At 44.0% G+C, this 23,305-nt stretch overlaps 1 protein-coding gene across 2 annotated transcripts in view; it reads right to left on the reverse strand.

The window, feature by feature from the left end:
- gpn1 (GPN-loop GTPase 1) overlaps positions 1 to 23,305 on the reverse strand; it is a 51,233-nt gene that overhangs the window by 22,218 nt on the left and 5,710 nt on the right. For both annotated transcript variants that reach the window (XM_072580167.1, XM_072580166.1), the window contains exons 4-8: positions 19,938 to 20,004; positions 19,667 to 19,704; positions 13,621 to 13,699; positions 8,922 to 9,016; positions 2,066 to 2,111 (exon numbers count right to left, since the gene is read on the reverse strand). In XM_072580167.1, the coding sequence (XP_072436268.1) occupies positions 2,066 to 2,111; positions 8,922 to 9,016; positions 13,621 to 13,699; positions 19,667 to 19,704; positions 19,938 to 20,004 (325 nt within the window). The remainder of the gene's footprint in view (positions 1 to 2,065; positions 2,112 to 8,921; positions 9,017 to 13,620; positions 13,700 to 19,666; positions 19,705 to 19,937; positions 20,005 to 23,305) is intronic.

The following is a 23,305-nucleotide window of genomic DNA, read 5'->3' on the forward strand; positions in this document are numbered from 1 at the left end:
GCACAGTCACAGGAACAGGGTAACGATCAGCGTCCAGTCACAGGAACAGGGTAATGAGCAGCGTCCAGTCACAGGAACAGGGTAACGATCAGCGTCCAGTCACAGGAACAGGGTAACGATCAGTGTATAGTCACAGGAACAGGGTAATGATCAATGTATAGTCACAGGTGCAAGGTCATGATCAGTGCACAGTCACAGGAACATGGTAATGATCAGTGTATAGTCACAGGAACAGGGTAATGATCAGTGCACAGTCACAGGAACAGGGTAATGATCAGTGTATAGTCACAGGAACAGGGTAACGATCAGCGTCCAGTCACAGGAACAGGGTAATGATCAGTGCACAGTCACAGGAACAGGGTAACGATCAGCGTCCAGTCACAGGAACAGGGTAATGATCAGTGCACAGTCACAGGAACAGGGTAACGATCAGCGTCCAGTCACAGGAACAGGGTAATGATCAGTGCACAGTCACAGGAACAGGGTAACGATCAGCGTCCAGTCACAGGAACCGGGTAATGATCAATGTATAGTCACAGGTGCAAGGTCATGATCAGTGCACAGTCACAGCAACTGGATATCTCCTGCATTAAAAAAGACCAGGAGGCTCCAGGCATAACAAACCGCTTGTTCAAGATGTTAATTTACCCACTCATCACATTTCCAACAACTGCATGCAGTGGCTACACAGCTCCCTCCCCTTACATCACCCCCGAAGCCAATCTCCACATGATGATCACTGCTTAACCTGTCCTCACCCATACCCTGAACTTCTCTCCATATCCTTTCAGCTCATTTTTTTCAAAAGCCACTCATATCCTCAACCCCAATTAACTTTGTGCATGTCCGTCAAGTATTTCTCGGCACTGTCCCATACGTTTCTACTTACCGGAGAGGTTAGATGTACAGTAAAACTCAACCTGTGTTATCCCAACAAATATTCCCAGGACAAGTACAGAACTGTTCAGGTATACCTGTAAAGCTCCCTCAATACTGTGCCTATCAAGCAGTACTGCACGGGATAGTTAAAGAGTAAAGCTCTGTCTACTCTTTTAAAGACACTGGCCCCATTCCCAGGGACAACACGTGGTTAGACAGAGAAGAACCAGGAGCAGGAGTTCACAATTCAGCCCCTTGAGCCACAGATTCAAAACCCTTTGGAAGTCATTCTTCCTCATCTCTGTTTTAAATCTGCCACCCTTTCTCCTCAAACTATGACCTCACATTCTACATTACCCCACATAAACAAGCATTCTCTCAATGTCTACTTTGTCAATCTCCTTCAGATATACGTCTCAGTTAGATTTTGTTTCATTATTCCAAACTCCAGCAAGAATAATCCTAAACTGCTGACTTTCTGCCCAAAGCAAACCCCTCCTCTCTGGAATTAATCGAGTGAACTCCTCTGAATTGTCTCCAACGCAATTACATCCCTCCCCAAGAAAGGAGACCAGAGTTGTAAGCAATACTCCAGCCGGCTGTATAATTGAAGGGACATTTCCCCAGTTTTATTCTTTAAGCAATAAATGACAAACCCCCGGCTGCCTTCCTTATTACCAGCTGTATCTGCATAATAGTTCTCTCTGATTAACATATGGGGACACCCAGATCCCTCTGCACCAAAGCACTCTGACATTTCTCTACACTTAGATAATAAGCTGCCTTTCTATTCTCCAATTCAAATGAATAACTTCGCATTTATCCACATTAAACTCAAGAATACAGAATAAAGCTCCCTCTATATTGTCCCCACCAAACACTTCCAGCCTGGGACTTCCAGGATAGGTACAACATTCAGCTAGATACCCAATAAAGTTCCCCATACACTCTGACTAAATGTGGCCAAGATCCACTTTTGAAAGATCAGTACAAATACAAGTCAGTATTTCCTGCAACCAAGCCCAGCCATTGCACATCCTGAGCAACTGGACTGAGACTACCTTGGACCTAGTTACTTTCCAGCCCTTAGGTGTTTTTTATTCAGTGGGACACATCTGAACATAGATCATTGGAGTGCAATGTCACTGTGTGATCCTTATATCGTCCCAACCTAAGTGATTCTTACCTTATTCATGATGACAATGAATGGCAGTCTGGTCTTGTACAGAATACTGAAAGAGGAACGATTGACATTATAATTTAGCGCACAGGCCCTTGTAAAGCCAGAAAATGTACAACCAACAGACTTTTGTAAAAGATTTACAGAAACAAACAGAGATGAAGTACAAAGGGACTGCACTACTAGCAGAGTTGTTTGAGAGTCCACTCCCCCCTCCATTATGGGAGGAAAATCATATAAATTATTAGGAATAACAATAAGACTGCTGTCAAAGGTTTGAATTAATTGCTGAGGTAGGAAGGAATCTCAAGTGGGAATCCAATTCTTAAATTGTACAAAGTTAAAATAGTAAAAGGAAAATAATTTATATAGAGACCAGAGCATCAGATTACATTAGAGGAAGGTGTCAGAAAGGTGTGGAAAGGATCAACATGACTGTGACAGAGGTACAAAATATTGTCATGGGGGTGACTGAAATATTGCGGATCTTTAATTAATGACACTACTTCAAGCTTCAGACAACATGGACAATAAAGAGGTTGCAGCAAACTGAAATTAAGGAGCATATATGGCTCATACAGATGCATAAGAGATTAAGAAAAAAATAAAGAAAGAATAAGCGTGACAAGAGAGAAATATGACGAGGAGTTGTCAGGACTGCTTAAACCTATCAGTATGAATGAGTTGTGAAATGAGGCATGGGACAAGAGGAAAGGAAACAAGATTTTGGAAATAAGTGGAGATAAACACTGAGTCAGAGGCACACAGAATAGAAACAGGCCCTTCGGACCATCACATCTGTGCTGACTAACAAACACCAAACAACAGTAATTCCATTTACCTGCACTTGGTCTGTAGCCTATCATGTCCTGCAATTTTAAGTGCTCATCCAGATGTTTCTGAAATGTTGGGACAGTACTAGCTGGGTTAGCTATGGGGAATACAGGGTTGCAGGAATAGCGTAGAGTGGAATTTCTGGGTGAGGTACTCTTCAGGAGAGTTGGTGGGGACTCGATAGGCCAAATAGCCTGTTTTCACACTGTAGGGATTCTATGATTCTACCACCCTCTCATGCAGCACATTCGATATTTCTACCACCGTCTGGATGAATTTTCTCTCTCTTCATATCTCCTCAAAGCTAGTTGCTCCTCACCATAAACTTATGCCGTCTGAAACATCTGCCATGAGGAAGAGACTCTCATGACTTAGTCTGCCTCATAACTTTGGATACCTCAATCAGAACCCCCTCAGCCTCCCGTCATAACTGAGACTTTTCATCCAAAGCAACATCCTGGTTAATCTCCTCTGCACCATCTCCAGTGCAATTGCATCTTTCCAACAATGCAGCAAGCATAACTGCACTTAATATTCCATCTGTGCCCTAACCAATGTTTTGTCAAGTTGTAATAGGACTTCCCTGTTCCTATAGTCTATGCCCTGGTTAATGAAGGCAAATATCTCATATGCCGTCTCCCAGTGCTGACATCTTCAGGGATCTAAGGACCTGTACACCAAGGTCCTTTTGCTCCTCAGTACTCCCTAGGAACCTACCATTCATTGTGGATATCCTTCCCTTATTACACCTCCCAAAATACAGGTTTAAACTCTATCATTGCTCTGCCCAAATTACCAGCTGATCAATATCAGACTGGAGCCTGAGACCATCCTCCTCACTATCAACACTACCACCAATTTTCATATCATCTGCAAACTTACTAATTATACCTGTGACATCCATATCCAAGTTGTTATTGTACATAACAAACAGCAAGGCTCTAGGGTCCCAGCACTGATCCCTGTGGTACATCTTGCTGGTCACAGACTTCCAATCACAATGACAACCCTCTACCATCACTCTTTACTTCTTATTTATATGCTAGTTTTGGACCCAGTTAGCCGACATGCCTTGCAACCCATGGGCTCTTGTCGTTTGCACCAGCTTTCCACGTGAGACCTTGTCAAAAGCCAACATGAAGTCCATATAAACCACATCAACTTTTAGTAAGGCATTTGATAAGGTTCCCCATGGTAGGCTTATGCGGAAAGTCAGGAGGCATGGGATAGAGGGAAATTTGGCCAATTGGATAGAAAACTGGCTAACTGGTCGAAGTCAGAGAGTGGTGGTAGATGGTAAATATTTAGCCTGGAGCCCAGTTACAAGTGGAGTTCCGCAGGGATCAGTTCTGGGTCCTCTGCTGTTTGTAATTTTTATTAATGACTTAGATGAGGGAGTCGAAGGGTGGGTCAGTAAATTTGCAGATGATACGAAGATAGGTGGAGTTGTGGACAGTGAGGAGGGCTGTTGTCGGCTGCAGAGGGACTTAGATATGATGCAGAGCTGGGCTGAGGAGTGGCAGATGGAGTTCAACCCTGCCAAGTGTGAGGTTGTCCATTTTGGAAGAACAAATAAAAATAAGAATGCGGAATACAGGGTTAATGGTAGGGTTCTTAGTCAGGTGGAGGAACAGAGGGATCTTGGGGTCTATGTACATAGATCTTTGAAGGTTGCCACTCAGGTGGATAGAGTTTGTAAGAAGGCCTATGGAGTATTATCGTTCATTAGCAGAGGGATTGAATTCAAGAGTCGTGAAGTGATGTTGCAGCTGTACAGGACTTTGGTTAGGCCACAGTTGGAGTACTGTGTGCAGTTCTGGTTGCCTCACTTTAGGAAAGATGTGGAAGCTTTGGAGAGGGTGCAGAGAAGATTTACCAGGATGTTGCCTGGAATGGAGAGTAGGTCGTACGAGGATAGGTTGAGAGTTCTCGGCCTTTTCTCGTTGGAACGGCGAAGGATGAGGGGTGACTTGATAGAGGTTTATAAGATAATCAGGGGAATAGATAGAGTAGACAGTCAGAAACTTTTTCCCCGGGTACAACAGAGTGTTACAAGGGGACATAAATTTAAGGTGAAGGGTGGAAGGTATAGGGGAGATGTCAGGGGTGGGTTCTTTACCCAGAGAGTGGTGGGGGCATGGAATGCGCAGCCCGTGGGAGTGGTAGAGTCAGAATCATTGGCGACCTTTAAGCGGCATTTGGATAGGGACATGGATGGGTGCTTAATCTAGGTTAGAAGTTCGGCACAACATCGTGGGCCGAAGGGCCTGTTCTGTGCTGTATTGTTCTATGTTCTAACTGTGCTACCCTCATCAATATAGTTAGTCACCTCTTCAAAAAACTCTATTAAGTTAATCAGATAGGATCCCCTTTGAACAAATCCATGCTGACTATCCCTGATCAATCTCTGCATTTCAAAATACTGATTAATCTTGTCCTTCAGAATTTTTTTCCAACAATATGCACATTCTCCCCGTGTCTGCGTGGGTTTCCTCCGGGTGCTCCGGTTTCCTCCCACAGTCCAAAGATGTGCAGGTTAAGTGGATTGGCCCATGCTAAATTGCCCATAGTGTTAGATGTAGGGGAATGGGTCTGGGTGGGTTACGCTTCGGCGGGTCGGTGTGGACTTGTTGGGCCGAAGGGCCTGTTTCTACACTGTAAGTAATCTAAATCTAAATCTAAAATATCCTTACCACTGATGCCAGATTAACTGCTCTGTAATTACCTGGTCTATCCTTGCTGCCCTTCTTCAACAAAGCTACCCTCCAGTCAGCTGGCACTCCACCTATGGCCAACGAGGTATTAAGTATCTCTGCCAGGTCAGCAGAAATCTCTTCTCTTGCCTTCCTGGAATATACTTCATCAGGCCCTGGGTATTTGTGCACCTGTATGCCTACTAACATGTCTAATACCTCCTCCTTATTAACCGTAACATGTTCCAGAATCTCACCGTCCCAAATGACATTTCCACTGACAATACGTCTCTCTCCTCTGTGAATTCAGATGAGAAGTTCAGTTAAGACCTCACCTATGTCCACTGGCTCCATGCACAGATTGCCCTTTTGGTTTCTAATCAGTTCCACTTTTTTTCTGGTAATCCTCTTACTCTTAATCTACCTTTAAAAAGCCTTGAGGTTTTTCTTGATCTCATTTCTAATTTGCGGATCTCGTTTGCGGATGATACGAAAGTCGGGGGAGTGGTGGACAGCGAAGAAGGATGTGGCAGGTTACAGCGGGATATAGATAAGTTGCAGAGCTGGGCAGAAAGGTGGCAAATGGAGTTCAATGTGGGTAAGTGTGAGGTGATTCACTTTGGTATGAGTAACAAAAAGATGGGATACTGGGCTAATGGTCGGATACTTGGTAGAGTGGATGAGCAGAGGGATCTTGGTGTCCATGTACACAGATCTCTGAAAGTTGCCACCCAGGTAAATAGTGCGGTGAAGAAGGCATATGGTGTACTGGGCTTCATTGGTAGAGGAATTGAGTTCCGGAGTCCTGAGGTCATGTTGCAGTTGTATAAGACTCTGGTGCGGCCTCATCTGGAGTATTGTGTGCAGTTTTGGTCGCCATACTATAGGAAGGATGTGGAGGCACTGGAACGGGTGCAGAGGAGGTTTACCAGGATGTTGCCTGGTATGGTAGGAAGATCGTATGAGGAAAGGCTGAGGCACTTGGGGCTGTTTTCATTGGAGAAAAGAAGGTTTAGGGGTGACTTGATAGAGGTGTACAAGATGATTAGGGGTTTAGATAGGGTTGACAGTGAGAACCTTTTTCTGCGTATGGAGTCAGCTGTTACTAGGGGGCACAGCTTTAAATTAAGGGGAGGTTGGTATAGGACTGATGTTAGGGGTAGATTCTTTACTCAGCAGGTTGAGAGTTCATGGAATGCCCTGCCAGTCTCAGTGGTGGACTCTCCCTCTTTATGGTCATTTAAACGGGCATTGGATAAGCATATGGAGGTTAATGGGCTAGTGTAGGTTAGGTAGGCTTCGGTTGGCGCAACATCGAGGGCCAAAGGGCCTGTACTGCGCTGTATTTTTCTATGTTCTATGTTCTAATACATTTTTCCCTCTAAATTTATTTTTTAAACAACCCCTACCTGGTGTGTTTCCTCATTTCCCTTTAGCAAACTCACGATCTCCCTTGACATTCAGGGTTCCCTGGACTTCATGCCCTTGCCCTTCACTCTTACAGAAACACACTGACTCATCTCTTGGGGGACTACCTATATTGGCACAAAAAGGTTTCCTTGGATGCATTTTAAAAATTACATCTGAATCTTTCTCACTAAGGCAATCCTAATTAATGTTAGCAAAGTTGAAGTCCCCTCAAACTGGAACCCTGTTTCTCTCACACCTTTCTGCTAACATATCTGCTACCTTACCTCCCTCTGATTATTGGGAGGCCTGTATTATAATCCCAGCAAGGTAACTGCCCCTTTGCTTATGTCTAAGCTTTACCTAGATGGCCTCATTTGATGACTCTTCTGCAACATCCGCCCTCATTACTGCAGTAGTGGTTTCCTTTATCAATACCTCACTCACTTACTTGCATCTCTACTCCACGTGAAACTACTGTCCCCTGGAATGTTAAGCTGTCAGTCCTGTCCTTTCTTCAACTATAACTCAGCGATTGCAACAATATCATATTCCAACATGCTGATCAACACTAAGTTCATCTGCCTTGCTAATCAAGTTCGTTGCATTCAGATAGATAAGATTTAGTTTTCTACACTTATCATGTACCTTACCCTGCCTATGATTTCTCTGCTTGCTGGACTGTCCTGGCATTTCTTCACAACCGAGTGAGTCTGAATTTATATTTCCTCTATGCTCCATACCCCCCATCAAATCAGTTTAAAACTTCCCCATCAGCATGAGCAAATTCCCAGCAATTTAGGTTCCAGTTTAGGTGCAACCCATTCCACTCCCAGAAGTTGTCCCAATGATCTAAAAGGCACCCTCCTACACCATCTCTGCAGCCATGTCTCCACCTGACTCATCTTCCATTTCCTGTACTCACGAGCATGTGGCAGGGATTACAATCTCGAGCCTGCCTCTTTAATCTACCCAACTCCCTATACTCATGCTGCAGGAGCTCATTTCTTTTCAACCCCCAACATTGATTAGATTACTTAGTGTGGAAACAGGCCCTTCGGCCCAACAAGTCCACACCGACCCGCTGAAGCGCAACCCACCCATTACCCTACATTTACCCCTTTACCTAACACTGCAGGCAATTTAGCATGGCCAATTCACCTGACCTGCACATCTTTCGACTGTGGGAGGAAACCGGAGCACCCGGAGGAAACCCGTGCAGACACGGGGAGAATGTGCAAACTCCACACAGTCAGTCACCTGAGTCGGGAATTGAACCCGGGTCTCTGGCGCTGTGAGGCAGCAGTGCTAACCACTGTGCCACCCGTGATTGCTGGTTGTTCCATGATTGCTGTTTGTTCACCCTCCCCCTTCTAGATGTTCTGCAGCTGCTAATGAACTGGCCAGAAGTGAGATAATAGAGATTGAAATAAATTGAAAGGAAGTACTTAAGATAAGAAGATGGACAGTGTTGAGGTCTGACAGAATACACACACGGATTCTATGGAAAATGGAAGAAAGACCCAGAAGTTGTACCTTGTTTTGTTGATAAATATGAGCTATGTAACATGCAGATCAGAAAGGACAATTCAACTTGTGCAATTATCACTTAATTACCACTCTGCCATGGTAGGATTTGAACTCAGGTTCCCAGGACATTACCTGGATCTGGATGAACAGACCAGTGAGAAGATCACTTGGCCATCACCTGCCCTAATATACAATATCAAATCCTAACTGTAAGATTTTGTCCAATTTACAATTGTTACCAAATCCCATTAGAGCTTTCTTTGGTCCTCAATTATTCATTATCACTTCTATTTCACAACAATATGAAAACATGGACACAGGTGCCTCTCCAGCGACACCCACATCACTGGAGAGCATGGGGGCCAGCTCCTTCCCTGGTACACAGCTTGGGAACATACCTGCATGCATACAGCATGTTAGACATGAAGGTGACTGGGTTCGTGCTGCGTGAGGTGTCCATCACATAAACAACAACTGTGGAGAAGGTGGAAGCCTGAGAAGAAAATCACTGTTAATATAACAGACTGAAACAATCAGGATTAGGTTCCAACATTAATAACCCGTGGCAGACAGGGGACCTGGAAGGCTGCTAGATTTCAAGCTCGCATTAAAAAGGTGGCAAAACGTGGGTACAGTTGCAGATATAGCAGAGCCTGGGAACATTAGGAGGAAGACGTGTTGACAGATTTACAGGAAAAAAGCTGCGTTGAATTGCTGGGGCATTGGATGAGCTACATAAATCAGTCTGTGAGCTTGACAGGAGAGGCATTGTTATGGATCAGACCAAACCCCCTCAAATATATTAGGCAGATAGCCTAGACCCTAACATTTGCTTATTTTTAAAAGGTAAGTGTAAGGTGTGGTGATCTGGATGCAATTCCATTGGTCAAATTATCCAGCTTGAAGCAAGAAAGAAGAATTAGAATAATTTAACTCTACTGGAAAACTTAACAGAATAATAGATGATTTAATTACTCAACAGCAACTGTTAAAATATGGTAACATCCCATAAACACGCGTTTGGCAAAGGCAAGTTCAGTAAAATAGATTGTCTGACATGCAATTCTAGCAGCAAGAGGAGAAGCCAAAATTCTAGCTGCTGCAGAGAGAGAGGAATAACATCTTCCACATCCAGCTTCAAGACCCCAGCAACTACTGAAAGCTGAAACTAAAATCCTGGGTCAGTGGGAATGTGACCTCACCCACTCATGCTGCTTCTATTTTTTCCAACTTTTAAAAATGAAACCTCAAGGTCTGACAGGCTGTTTATTTTGTTGGCTTAGAACAGAATGTTCAGCATGTCTGTCTCAGCCTTTCTTCACAAAAAAACCATGACAAAATACACCTCACTGTATTGTCACAGCATGTAGGTGCGGATGGATTTGTGGTGGGAAGAGGATTAGGGGATCAAGCTAACCCACAGCTCATTTCCCACAACTCTACCACCTACGTACAACTCTCACATCTGTCACAAAACTGGTCCCTTTTTTCTAAAAGCTGTTCCTTTTTTCAAGGAGACTGTGTCCTTGGTTTTGTTCAGAGGGGTCATAAAATGCTCCTGGCTCCAATTAGACTGGTTTGGTACAGAGATTAAAGGGTATTGAGGGACCTTTTTGTTTATAAGTAAACAGATGAGACTTCAGGCCAAAGTGGTCATGTTTTAGAAGTGACCTGTATAATGACAGGGGAGCGGTCAGCTCTCTAGCTGAGCAGTTCAGTCCAGAACTAGTTAGAAGTTCAGCAGTGGACTGTGTGAACAGGCTCTCTCTCTCCTTCTGCCCTTCTAACTTTAACTTGTAAGCATTTGTTCCATTTTTTTAAACTGTGTTTTAAAAGGGATTGCTTATTGGGGCTGTTGTGTATATTCGGAACAACATAATTAAGTCCAGTTTGGATAGGCTGAGTTCTGTAGGGGTTCTTTATTCTGTTCTTGGTGTTTCATTGTGTAATTTTGTGAATAAATTTCTGTCTGTTTTAAAACCTAGTAGTCAACCTAGCTATCTTACTCTGGGTAATTCTCACTGTACACTTACCAAAACAAACTGCAAAGTTATGGTCTGGGTTGCCTGCTCAAGAACGTTTTGAGTGGTCTGGCCTAGTCCATATCACACTGTCTTGGAGAACTTTCTAGATTATGAACCTAACCTAGGAGGAGGCTTCACGTATATCAATTCACCTCGCAACTTTCTCTATATCCCAATATTCCCAGCCACCAACAACTCTACCTTCCTGACATCAATTCATCACCACTGACCTACATGAGCATTCCCAATTAATCAATTGTGTTACAGCGAATTCGTGTTGACGAAACGCATGTTATAATACAATGCCCTGTACATCCAGCTCGGTTTTGAAACCTCCTCCACCATTCTCCCAGACAGTGCATTCCAAATCCTAACAACTCCCTGAGTAAAGAAGTTTCTCCTCATCTCACTCCTACCTAGTTCTCTTGCTGACAAGCTCGAAGTTGTGACCCCTAGTTACTGATGTACTAACTAGTGTAAATAGCATATCCTTCTTTACCCTGTCACATGGTAGGAAAGTTAGTGGAAGCATCACTAAAGGAGAGAACAGAAGAATCTCCAGAAATGCAATAATGCAATAATAAATAACGTGCATTTCAAAAGGGAAAATAGACAATGGTAATACATGGATGTAATTTATCTGAGTTTGTAAAAGGCCTTCAGTAAGATGTCCCATAACAAATAAAGGAATAAGACCTGAGATCATAGAGTTAGGGAACTCACAGCAGACAGAACTCTGCCTGGCTTCAGAACAGAAAGCCGCTAATGGGAACAAAGGGCAGTTGTCAAAGAGTTCAGGGTAGGAGGTAAGGCTCGGTAAGATCAGTGCTGGGATTACAGCTGCTCATGATTTACATTAACGATTTGAAGACTGGGATTAAGAATGCAAGTTCTACATTTGTGAATGATATCAGCTTAGAACACGGAGGGGTGGTGGAGATAATGAACACAATCGTCATAGACTCAGAGATGTACAGCATGGAAACAGACCCTTCGGTCCAACTCGGCCATGCCGACCAGATATCCGAACCCAATCTGGTCCCATCTGCCAGCACCCGGCCCATATCCCTCCAAACCCTTCCTATTCATATACACATCCAAATGCCTCTTAAATGTTGCAATTGTACCTCCTCTGGCAGATCATTCCATACCCATACCACCCTCTATGTGAAAAAGTTGCCCCTTAAGTCTCTTTTATATCTTTCCCCTCTCACCCTAAACCTATGCCCTCTATTTCTGGACTCCCCACCCCAGGGAAAAGACTTTGCCTATTTATCCTATCCATGCCCCTCATAATTTTGTGAACCTCTATAAGGTCACCCCTCAGCCTCCAACGCTCCAGGGAAAACAGCTCCAGCCTGTTCAGCCTCTCCTTATAGCTCAAATCTCCAACCCTGGCAACATCCTTGTAAATCTTTTCTGAACCCTTTCAAGTTTCACAACATCTTTCCGATAGGAAGGAGACCAGAATTGCACGCAATATTCCAACAGTGGCCTAACCAATGTCCTGTACAGCCGCAACATGACCTCCCAACTCCTGTACTCAATACTCTGACCAATAAAGGAAAGCATACCAAACACCTTCTTCACTATCTTATCTACCTGTGACTCCACTTTCAAGGAGCTACGAACCTGCACTCCAAGGTCTCTTTGTTCAGCAACACTCCCTAGGGTCTTACCATTAAGTGTATAACACCTGCTAGGATTTGCTTTCCCAAAATGCAGCACCTCTCATTTATCTGAATTAAACTCCATTTGCCACTTCTCAGCCCATTGGCCCATCTGGTCCAGATCCTGTTGTAATCAGAGGTAACCCCCTTTGCTGTCCACTACAAAAGGATCATATCAAATTACAGGAGGACATTAATAAACTTCAAGAATGGAAAAATAATTGGCAAATACTTTCCAACACATAAATGTGTAGTATACATCTTAGGGAATTGATGATGCATTATTTAGATGGTGCAAGTCCAGCTGGAGTACAGGAATGGAGACATTGCAGAACCAAATTATACCAAATCACTGGATGGTGCAGCACAGATTAGCAAAGCCATTAAGAAAGCAAACAAAGCCTTCGGCTTTATTTCTAAAGGTATGGAATTTACAGTAGGAAGGTTATGCATCGAATCTTGTTTAGACCATAATGTTCTGGTTACAAAATCATTAAAAGATTAATTAAAAGGACAATATCAAAAATGCAAAGTTATACATCTCAGGAATAGATGGTTAGGTAGGGTCTCTTCTTGAACAAACAGCTAAGGGTAAGCTCAAAACATTATTCAGGTTTTTGAGAGAGTGGACACAGAGGAAAGAGTGTTCGCAGAAACATAGAAATTATGACAAGTAGGTCATTCAGTCCTTCGATCCTGGTTCTCCATTCATTTTGAGGATGGCTGCTCATCTAACTCAATAGCCTGTTCCTGCTTTCTCTCTATCCTCTTTGGATTCCTTTATCCCAAGTGCTTACATCAAATTCCTTTTTGAAATTGGCATGGCCTTGACAGCTGTCTGTGGTAGAGAATTCCACAAGATCACGCTCTCTGGGTGAAGAAATCTCTCCACCTTTCAGCCCTAAATGGTCAAACCCATTTCCATAAACTGTGACCCACCCCAGTTCTGGACTCCCCTGTCAGGTTTACCTTCAGTAACTGATGTATGAGGATACACAGGCCCATGAAACCATAGGGAATAGGAACAGGAGTAGGCTGATTGGCTCCATGAGCCTGACTCCACCATTCAATAGGATCATGCTTGATCTAACACTCCTCACGTCTTTCCTGCTCATGACCTTGATTCCCCTATTGATCAAGAAATTATCTCAGCCTTAAGAATACAAGGACTCTGTCCCCACAGTTCTCTGTGGCAAGGAGTTCCAAAGACCCACAACCCTCAGAGAAGAAATCCCTCCTCACAGCACAGGGGAATGGCAAAACTCATCGATACTGTCTCCATCAAACACTCCCAGGATAGGGATACAGCACATTTATATGCATTGGGCTGTGGACAAATGGTACTACTGGTTGGACATGAGCTGACGTGATCCACAAATTCCACTCCATGTTTTAATACTTACCAAAGCTTCTGTGATGATGGTTCCAGAAGCTGACCAGGTAAATACTTCAATCTGTCCAGGAGTATCTATCAGAACAAACCTGAAAGAAATGAGGGGACAACACCCCCTAATTAATCAAAGGAGAGCAATCCCAGGTCTAGTCCCTGACATCACACCTGTCCCTCTCCTCAGTTGAAGGACAGCTGGGGATGGACAACAAACATTGGCCTTGCCAGAATATCCACATGGCATGAAAGAACAAAATAATACACCTTTGAATAAAAGTTTAACAATGTATGAAGATGAGGTTTCAGTTCAATCCTTCACTGCCCAGAACAATACCCCAGCTGGAGCATAAATCCTCATCTTTCATACTTCTGGTCTATTTATAAAGGCAAGGATTCCTGTTACATGCTTGTTTGGAGCTACTGTCAGGAAATGTTAATCAAATAAAGTTGGGAATTGACTTCTGAAATAAAAGCAGAAAATGCTGGAAACATCAGAACATAAGAACTAGGAGAGGTGGGCAATTCAAGCCCTCAAGACTGCTCAGCCATTTAATACAATCATGTCTGATCTCATCTCAGCCTCAACCTTCCTGCCTACTCACCTAAATTATTTAACCTGTTATCAACAAATAATCTGTCCACCTCCTCCAATTTACTCTGGGATAGTGAATTCCACAGATTTATGACCCTTTAAGAGAAGTAATTCCTCTTCATCTCTATTTTAAATCTGCCACCCCTTCACCTAAATCTGTTCCAGATTGTCCAACAAAGGGAAACATCCTCTCTACATCTACTATGTCAACATCCTTTAACAGTTATACACCTCAATTAAATCTCTTCTCATCATGCTGAACTCTAACAAGTACAGGCCTAAATGTTCATCTTCATAAAATGGTGAAAAGATGTGGTCCCAACACTTGTGGAACACCATTTGACCCCAGCTACCATCCTGAAAAGGACCCTTTTACCCCACTCTCTGCTTTCATCAAAGCTAATCCCACTCTTTATAGCCCTCTATCAATCTAAAACCCAGCTGACTCTTGAGACTGAATTAGCGAAAGGTCAGTGATCGCTCCACTGGAGGCCATACAGCCTTTGATGATTTTTTTGGCCTTGCACCCTCAGGTCCCAAATTAATGCCATGGCCTCACTGTCACCACAGCTCGATAGGAGTTCCAAACTAACCCTGCAAACTTTCACTTTCTCACAGCCCAGTATCCATCTAAATGTCCTCACTATATCCTCTGAAAGTGTCTGTGAGCTGTTTGACATATTCCCCATGACACTTTGAGAGTGTCCTTATAAGCATACAATAGCAGAATAATAAGGATGCAGGTATTCTGAAACAAGAGCTGGTCCACAGCACATCATGCTGCACAGAGGGGGCATGGTGGCTCAGTGGTTTGCACTGCTGCCTCACAGCGTCAGAGGCCCAGTTTCGATTCCAGCCTCGGGTGACTGTTTTGTGGAGTTTGCATATTCTGTGGGTTTCCTCTGGGTGGTTCGTTTCCTCCCATAGTTTAAAGAAGTGCAGATTAGGTTGATTGGCCATCCTGAATTGCCCATAGTGTCCAGGGATGAGTAGACTAGGTGGGTTAATTATGAGAAATATAGGGTTAGAGGGATATAGTAGAGGTGCTGGGTGTGGGTGGGATGCTTTTCAGGGGGTCAGTGTGGACTCAGTGGGCCTAATGGCCTGTTTTCGCACTGTAGGAATTCAATGATCATGAATAGAAAATAAAACACAGTTTCCCAGGGAGCAGGTTTTAAGAAATTGGTATCTGTATATCACTCCACTTGGAATCTGTTTGTAGTAGGTTTTCATCTGCTGCATCTGACCATTGCAAGAATTATGTCTGTAAGCTAACTCCACCATGTACTTCCCCTTCATTATTAGGGGAGATCTTTTGATCCCCAATTTCTGTCTCTAAAGATGTTCTCTTCTTGTTGAATGAAGGTGTGGCGGGTGTAGCACACTACAATGGTGTGATTACTTCTTCTGGTACAGGATATTTTCTAACCAACTGGTCCAGAGATTCTGTTACACACCTTTGGAGCAGATGGGACTTGAATAAACTTCTTGGTTTAGAAGTTAGGGCATTACTACTGTACCACAAAAGCCTCTATTTTTTTCTGGTGTTTATTGGAGTGCACCACCTAAGGGGGCTAATCACCTGAAGCTCAGTTTGAGCAGTCCTATCACCATTTCAATGCTGACCTTTGTGGAAGCATGTACAATGTTCTCCCTCTCCTCAGCCGCAGTCTGATGACACCATTTGTGTCAGGGCTTCATGGTGTAGTCTTCACCTTCCGGTAACCAGCTGGAAGTGAGATTACAGCCACTTGAGCACTCCGGAATGTAGGAGCCTTGAGAATTCCCTAGATATTGTGAGAAGCTGGAGTATTTGGAATGGCGTGGTCACACATTAGTTGTATGTTACAGAAATTCAGTTGCAATTCCCAAGGCATTCTAATGGTAGTGAGAGCTACCTACTGTATTTTGCACCTGTGGGAAACAACACTGCCGTGGTCTCTGCATCCATGAGAGCCCTTACAAAACCCTGGGCTCTTCAGAGGAGAATATCAGTGACCTCCTGTATGCACTTTTAATAGCTGGCAGTGAGTCCACAGAGGTTCTTAGCGGAGCCTGTGACAAGTCTTAAGTTCAGGACTGTGGATAATGTCAAGGCACCAGGCACAGGATTGTCTCAGAGTTCCTGCAGTTGCATGCCCTCATCCAGCAGTTGCCATTGGTAGAACACAACCCACTGAAATATCTTAATGTACCTTCTGCATTGTATTGGCTAGTAGAGTTGGCTGTAGCATCATTTAGACTCTGTTTCTGACCAATGCGCAATGTGATTATGGCTCCTGCTTACTTCGATCCTGTGCCTCTGCAGGCTCAGTCTGCGTCTGCTCTGGCTGCTCCTTTATCCTTCTGCCCTTTTCCCTTTTCATCTGCACTATAACCAGGAGTGTGGACTTGTTCTCTTTTATAGTATTATCAGTTTCAGTAGATCTGCAAATACAGTTGATTGATCCATTCAGGTGTAATTGTCTTTCAGTTGTGTCCTCCATACCTGCTCCATGATGCCACACTAAGCCCTTCATTTAGGCGGCCTCTCCTGGCCACCTCCTCATCCAACAGATATATCATGCCGAGGTCTATCCCTGTCATCTCACAGGACAACTATTTCAGCAAAACAATCACAGCACGGAGACAATGGGAAATGCTGGGATATGTGAAGCATGTCCATGCATCTTCCTGGACACAACAGTGAGGATCTCTTCAGCGAGGATGAAAAACAACCTCGACGGTATTTACAGATCTGCTGCCAACCCGACCCCATCACTTACAAGCTTTCAGCTGGGAAACCTATGCAACATGAGGTCCTTAACACTTATATAAAATGGGTCTTTTTTTCAGGCTGGCAGGATCTCATGAGTGGTTTGCCACAGGGCCCAGTACTGGGCCATGAAATGCAATTCCTGATGAAGAGCTTTTGCTCAAAACACCAATTTTCCTGATCCGCGGATGCTGCCTGACCTGCTGTGCTTTTCCAGCTCCACACTCTTTCACTCTGATCTCCAGCATCTGCAGTCCTTGTGTTCTGAAGCAATGTTGATTCATTAGCCGTACAGGACTCTTTATCCATTGGACTCAATAAAATATCTCTTCAGTCAGATAAAGATTCTAAACATTAACTTGGCTCACCAAAAAAAACTGTTCTCCTGCTTTCTGTATTGCTTATTTGCCAGCACCTCGGTTTTCTCGGGAGAACATCGAAAGCTCAGATGTATCACTTTCCCATTTCTCTCTCCTTCTACCCTAAATCAGCATTCACCCACACCATCTTGTGATTCATGTTGCAATTTCTCTGGAACCTTCCTCCATTTTCACTGATCCCATCCTTTGTGCCCAAGCACTAAGCAAGAGGTCCCAGTCCCCTCCTAACATAGAATTCTCCCACTCTCTAGGTGACCTACACCCTCATTGTTCATGACCTGCTCTGAGGTTATATAGGCCCTGACCATGACCATACAATTCCCACTGTACCTCCAACTCTTCCCCATGCCTGATGATTGTAGTTTTTGTCACTCAGAACCACTATTCACATCATCAGGAGTTAATGTCCGACAGTGCCATAACACTCAGCTCTTTGTGATGCACCCTGTCTGTACGACCCAGGGCAGATCTGGAATGTGCAGGAATGTCTACTCTTCTAGCCTTGGACAGACAGCGCCCCATCCTTGCTTGATCATTGCTCCGCCTCATCCTACTGACCCTCCTTCAGACTGTTTTTGCTCTGCCCCGCCCCAGAGTCACAGAGACAGAGACGTACAGCACGAAAACAGACCCTTCCATCTAATTCTGGATTAGTTTCCAGCATCTGCAGTCATTGTTTTTACCCTTCCGTCTATACTGACCAGAGATCCTAAATTAATCTAGCCCCATTTGCCAGCACTTTGCCTGTATTCCTCTAAACCCTTCCTATTCATGTACCCATCCAAATGCCTCTTAAATGTTGCAATTGTACCAGCCTCCACCACTTCCTCTGGCAGTTCATCCCATACACGCACCACCCTCTGTGTGAAAAAGTTGCCCCTTGGGTTCCTTTTAAATTTTCCCCTCTCACCCTAACCCTATGCCCTCTAGTTCTGGACCCCCCCCCCCCCCCCACCCCAGGGAAAAGACCTTGTCTATTTATCCATGCCCCTCATGATTTTAAAAACTTCTATAAGGTGATCTTGCTGTGTATCATTTTCGCTCCACTTGCACTGCCTACACTACAATTCAAAATTAACTTTGACTTAAAGCTACACCACAAGAAAAGCAAAGCAACAGGTATTCACTCTGAAGACCAGGGAGAAGTGGAGTTCGGCATGCGGAGGCTATTTAGAAACAGATAGTCAGGTTTGTGAAGGCACGTATTTCACAATTGAGTGAACTTAATTAGCAGAGTAACTTATTACCAGCAAGTTGCAACAGCAGTAGACTTGGTAACTTTAAGGCGAAAGTGAGGACTGCAGATGCTAGAGATTAGAGTCGAAAATGGGGTGCTGGAAAAGCACAGTAGGTCAGGCAGCATCTGAGGAGCAGGAGAATCGACATTTCGGGCAAAAGCCCTTCATCAGCTGTTTTCTAAAATGTCGATGCTCCTGCTCCTCGGCTGCTGCCTGACCTGCTGTGCTTTTCCAGCACCACACTATCGCCAACTTTAAGGGCATTTAAATGGTCATTGGACAAACATATGGATGAGAATGGAATTGTGCAAGTGAGATGGGCTTCTGACTGGTTCCATAGGTCGGCGCAACATTGACGCCGACGGACCTGTACCACGCTGTAATGTTCTATGTTCTAAGTTGTGTTTTTAATGAGATGCAAATACATGCAGATAAGCTTCCCAATATCTGCAGTTGGAAGGTCAATACGCTTTCTAAAGAACATCATTGCAAAGGTTTACCCTGCACTGAGCTACTGAATTTTCAACTCTCACCTAATTAAATACTCCTACCCATTCCTCATTTCTTTTTCAGGACTAGAGAATTCGGCCTAATCTCATGGATTTGATGTTTACACTTTAATGTACATACATTGACCTATTTAACTTTTCAACACAATGAATTTGTCCCAAATCACCTGTGTCTTTGATTTTGCCTGTTTGTAGCCTACCACCTTGTCATGGGCACCACCTTGTCATGGGCACCACCTTGCCATGGGCACCACCTTGCCATGGGCACCACCTTGTCATGGGCACCACCTTGTCATGGGCCCCAATCTCACTGCACTGCAGTCGTGATATTGCTCCATTATTTATTTGTTCGATTTAGTTCTCTGTCTAAATTTCTGTTACATTCTAGTGTGGCAACAAACACTTTACCGACATCCCCACACAACAATCTAAAGAATTTGAGTCGTTATAGTTGAGAATATTTGAAGTTAAGGATGGATAAGGCAGAGATTGTAACATCATTTCAAAGAGAGAAACTGAAAAGCTAATGTGGAGTTCCAGGTAATGGCTCAAATGGCCTCCCAGTTTACGACAAAATTCACTCACCGACAGTCCTGTTGTCTCTTCTCAATAAATTTCATAACCTGTACCGGACAGAGTGAAGAGGAATAGCATCAACAACAAAACACACAAAACTCTTCATGAAATTTCAACACCACAGTTTAGTAAATTCAACAACTAGAACATCATCTAACCGGGTGACAGGAAGGCTCAGACAGGGGTCAGGGCCCCAGTGGATCAGGCAGAAGCAGCAGAGTTGTAGATCCTAAAATGAACATTCTCCCTCCATCCCTCCCCACAACCAGTAGACTCTCACCTGATCAAAACGTGTAGCAAACAGGTTTAAAGCGGTTACGATGCCACCATTGGGTCCAAGACCATACCTGGAGCTGCAGTTCAGGGAAACAAATCAGCTGCCTGATCAAGAACAGACAGGTGGAGAACTCACATGGATATAAATGTAGAAACATCAAAACTTACAGCAGGAGTTGGCCTTTGGCCCTTCAAACCTACTCCATCATATTTCGTCCCCATACCCTTTGATCCGTTTAACCCTAAGAACTATATCAGTTTCCTTTTTGAAAATATTCCATATCTTGGCCTGAACTGTGGCAGAGAATTCTACAGGCTCACTCTGGGTGATAACATTTCTTCTCACCTCAGTGATAAACATCTGCCCATTATCCTTAGACCCTGGTTCTGGACTTCCCAGTCATTGCAAACATCCTTTCTGCATCTACCCTATTTAATCCTTTAAGAGGTTTATACCTTTCAATGAGATCCCTCCTCATTCTACTAAACTTCAGTGAACATAGAAGATTACAGCACAGTACAGGCCCTTTGACCCTTGATGTTGCGCCGACCTGTGGAACCAACGTGAAGTCCCATCTAACCTATTCCATTCTCATCATACATCTATCCAATGACCAGTTAAATGCCCTTAAAGTTGGTGAGTCTACTACTGTTGCAGGCAGTGAGTTCCACACCCTACTACTGCTCTCTGAAACATAGTCCTCATAGATCCAATCTCTCGTCAGACATAACCCCAGGAACCAATCTGGTGTACCTCTGCTTATAGCAGAACATCCTTTCTGAGGAAGGGAGACCAAACCTGCACATAATACTCCAGGTGTGGTCTCACCAAGACATGCCTGCTCCTGTACTCGAATCCTCTTGCTATGAAGGTCAACACACCATCTGCTTTCTTCATTGCATGTTACACATTTACTTTCAGTGACTAGTGTCCAGGAACACCTAGGTCTCATTGCACCTCCTCCTTTCCCAACCTATCATCACTCAGATAATCTGCCTTCCTGTTTTTGCTACCAAAGTAAATACCTTCACATTTACCCACATAATAGTTCATCATTTATATACTTGCCCACTCACATAAGAGGATAACCAAAGCACTGAAGTTGATTTCCTGAGGGATAAAACCAGAAAGTGGGAGCAGTTAATAAAGTATACAGTGTTCTAGGTTTTATTCACAACTGTATATAACAAAGTGATGTTGCTCTTCCCTCAGACCTCAGTCCTGAACATATCAGAGGAAGGATATCAACACATTTGAAAAAGTGCAGCAGAGACTGGTTTCAGGAATAACAGACTTTAGTTATGAGCTGAGATCAGAAAGGATGGGATTGTTTTTGCCAAGAGAAGATTTAATAAAAGTTTGCAAAACGATGCGAAGGCTGGAGAGAGTAGATGGGGAGAAATTGCTCTCACTTGTCAAGGATCAAGAATAAGTGGACACAAAATAAAACTGATTTGCAAAAGAACTAAGCACAATATAGGAAAGAACGCATTCATTCAGTGAGTTGTTAGGGTCTGGAGTGCACTGTTTGGAAGTGTGGTGCAGGTCAGAGAGATGCCCAGTACAGTACAAACTCTTTGGTGGAACTTGACCATGCTGACCAGATTTCCTAAATTAATCGAGACCCATTTGCCAGCACTTGGCTCATATCCCTCTAAACCCTTCCAATTCATATTCCCATATTCCCATCCAGATGCCTCTTAAACATTGTAATTCTGCCAGCCTCCACTAGTTGCTCTGGCAACTCATTCCATACACACCACCCTCTGCAGGAAAACCTGCCTCTGAGGTCCCTTTTAAATTATTCCCCACCACCACCACCACCACCAACCCCCCCCCCCCCCCCCCCCCACCCCACCGCCCGCCCCGCCCGCTGCCCGCTCCCCCCCACACCCCCACCATCTAAAAACCAAGGTTCTTTAACTTTGGACTCCTCTCCACTGGGGAAATGACCCTGACTATTCAACCTACCCATGCTCCTCATAAAACAGAGCATTACAACGCAGTACAGGCCCTTCTGCCCTCCACATTGCGTCATCCTACGAAACCAATCTGAAGCTCACCTAACCTAAATGTCTCAATTAACTCCCCTCTCAACCTTCTTCTCTCTAACGATAACAGCCTCAGGTCTCTCAGCCTTTCCTCATAAGACCGTCCCTCCATACCAGGCAACATCTTAGTAAATCTCCTCTGTACCCTTTCCATAGTTTCCACATCTTTCCTATAATGCGATGACCCGAACTGTACGCAATACTCCAAGTGCGGCCGCACCAGTGTTTTGTACAGCTGTAGCATGACCTCATGGCTCCGAATGTCAATCTCTACCAATAAAAGCTAACATACCGTATATACCTTCTTTACAACCCTATCAATCTGGGTGGCAACTTTCAGGGATCTATGTACCTGGACACCAAGAACTCTCTGCTCATCTACACTACCAAGAATCTTACCATTAGCCCAGTACTCTTTATTCCTGTTTCTCCTTCCAGAGTGAATCACTTCACACTTGTCCGCATTAAACTCCATTTGCCACCTCTCAGCCCAGCTCTGCAGCTTATCGATGTCCCTCTGTAACCTACAACCTCCTTCGGCACTACCCACAACTCCACTGACCTTATTCCGCACATTTACTAGCCCATCCTCCTGCGCCCTCATCCAGGTCATTTATAAAAATGACAAACTGCAGTGGCCCCAGAACAGATCTTTGCAGTACCCCACTAGTAACTGAACTCCAGGATGAACATTTCCCATCAACCACCACCCTCCGTTTTCTTTGAACTAGCCAATTTCTGATCCAAACTGCTAATCACCCTCAATCCCATGCCTCTGTATTTTATGCAATAGCCTACCGTGGGGAACCTTATCAAATGCCTTACTGAAACCCATATACACCACATCAACCGCTTTACCCTCATCCACCTGTCAGGTCACCATCTCAAAGAACTCAATAAGGTTTGTGAGGCACAACCTACCCTTCACAAAACCGTGTTGACTATCCCAAATTGACTTATCCCTTTCTAGATGATTACAAATCCTGTCTCTTATGATCCTTTGCAACACTTTACCCACAACCAAAGTAAAGCTCACTGATCTATAATTACCAGGGTTGTCTCTAATCCCCTGCTTGAACAAGGGAACATTTGCTATCCTCCAGTCTTCTGGCACTATTCCTGTAGACAGTGATGACATAAAGATCAAAGCCAAAGGCTCAGCAAACTCCTCCCTGGCTTTCCAGAGAGTCCTAGGATAAATCCCATCCGACCCAAGGGACTTATCTATTTTTACACTTTCCAGAATTGCTAACTCTTCCTTGTGAACCTCAATCCAATCTATCTAGTAGCCTGTATCTCTGTATTTTCCTCGACCACATT

Source organism: Chiloscyllium punctatum, chromosome 11 (assembly GCF_047496795.1).
Source record: "Chiloscyllium punctatum isolate Juve2018m chromosome 11, sChiPun1.3, whole genome shotgun sequence".
NCBI classification, from domain to species: domain Eukaryota; kingdom Metazoa; phylum Chordata; class Chondrichthyes; order Orectolobiformes; family Hemiscylliidae; genus Chiloscyllium; species Chiloscyllium punctatum.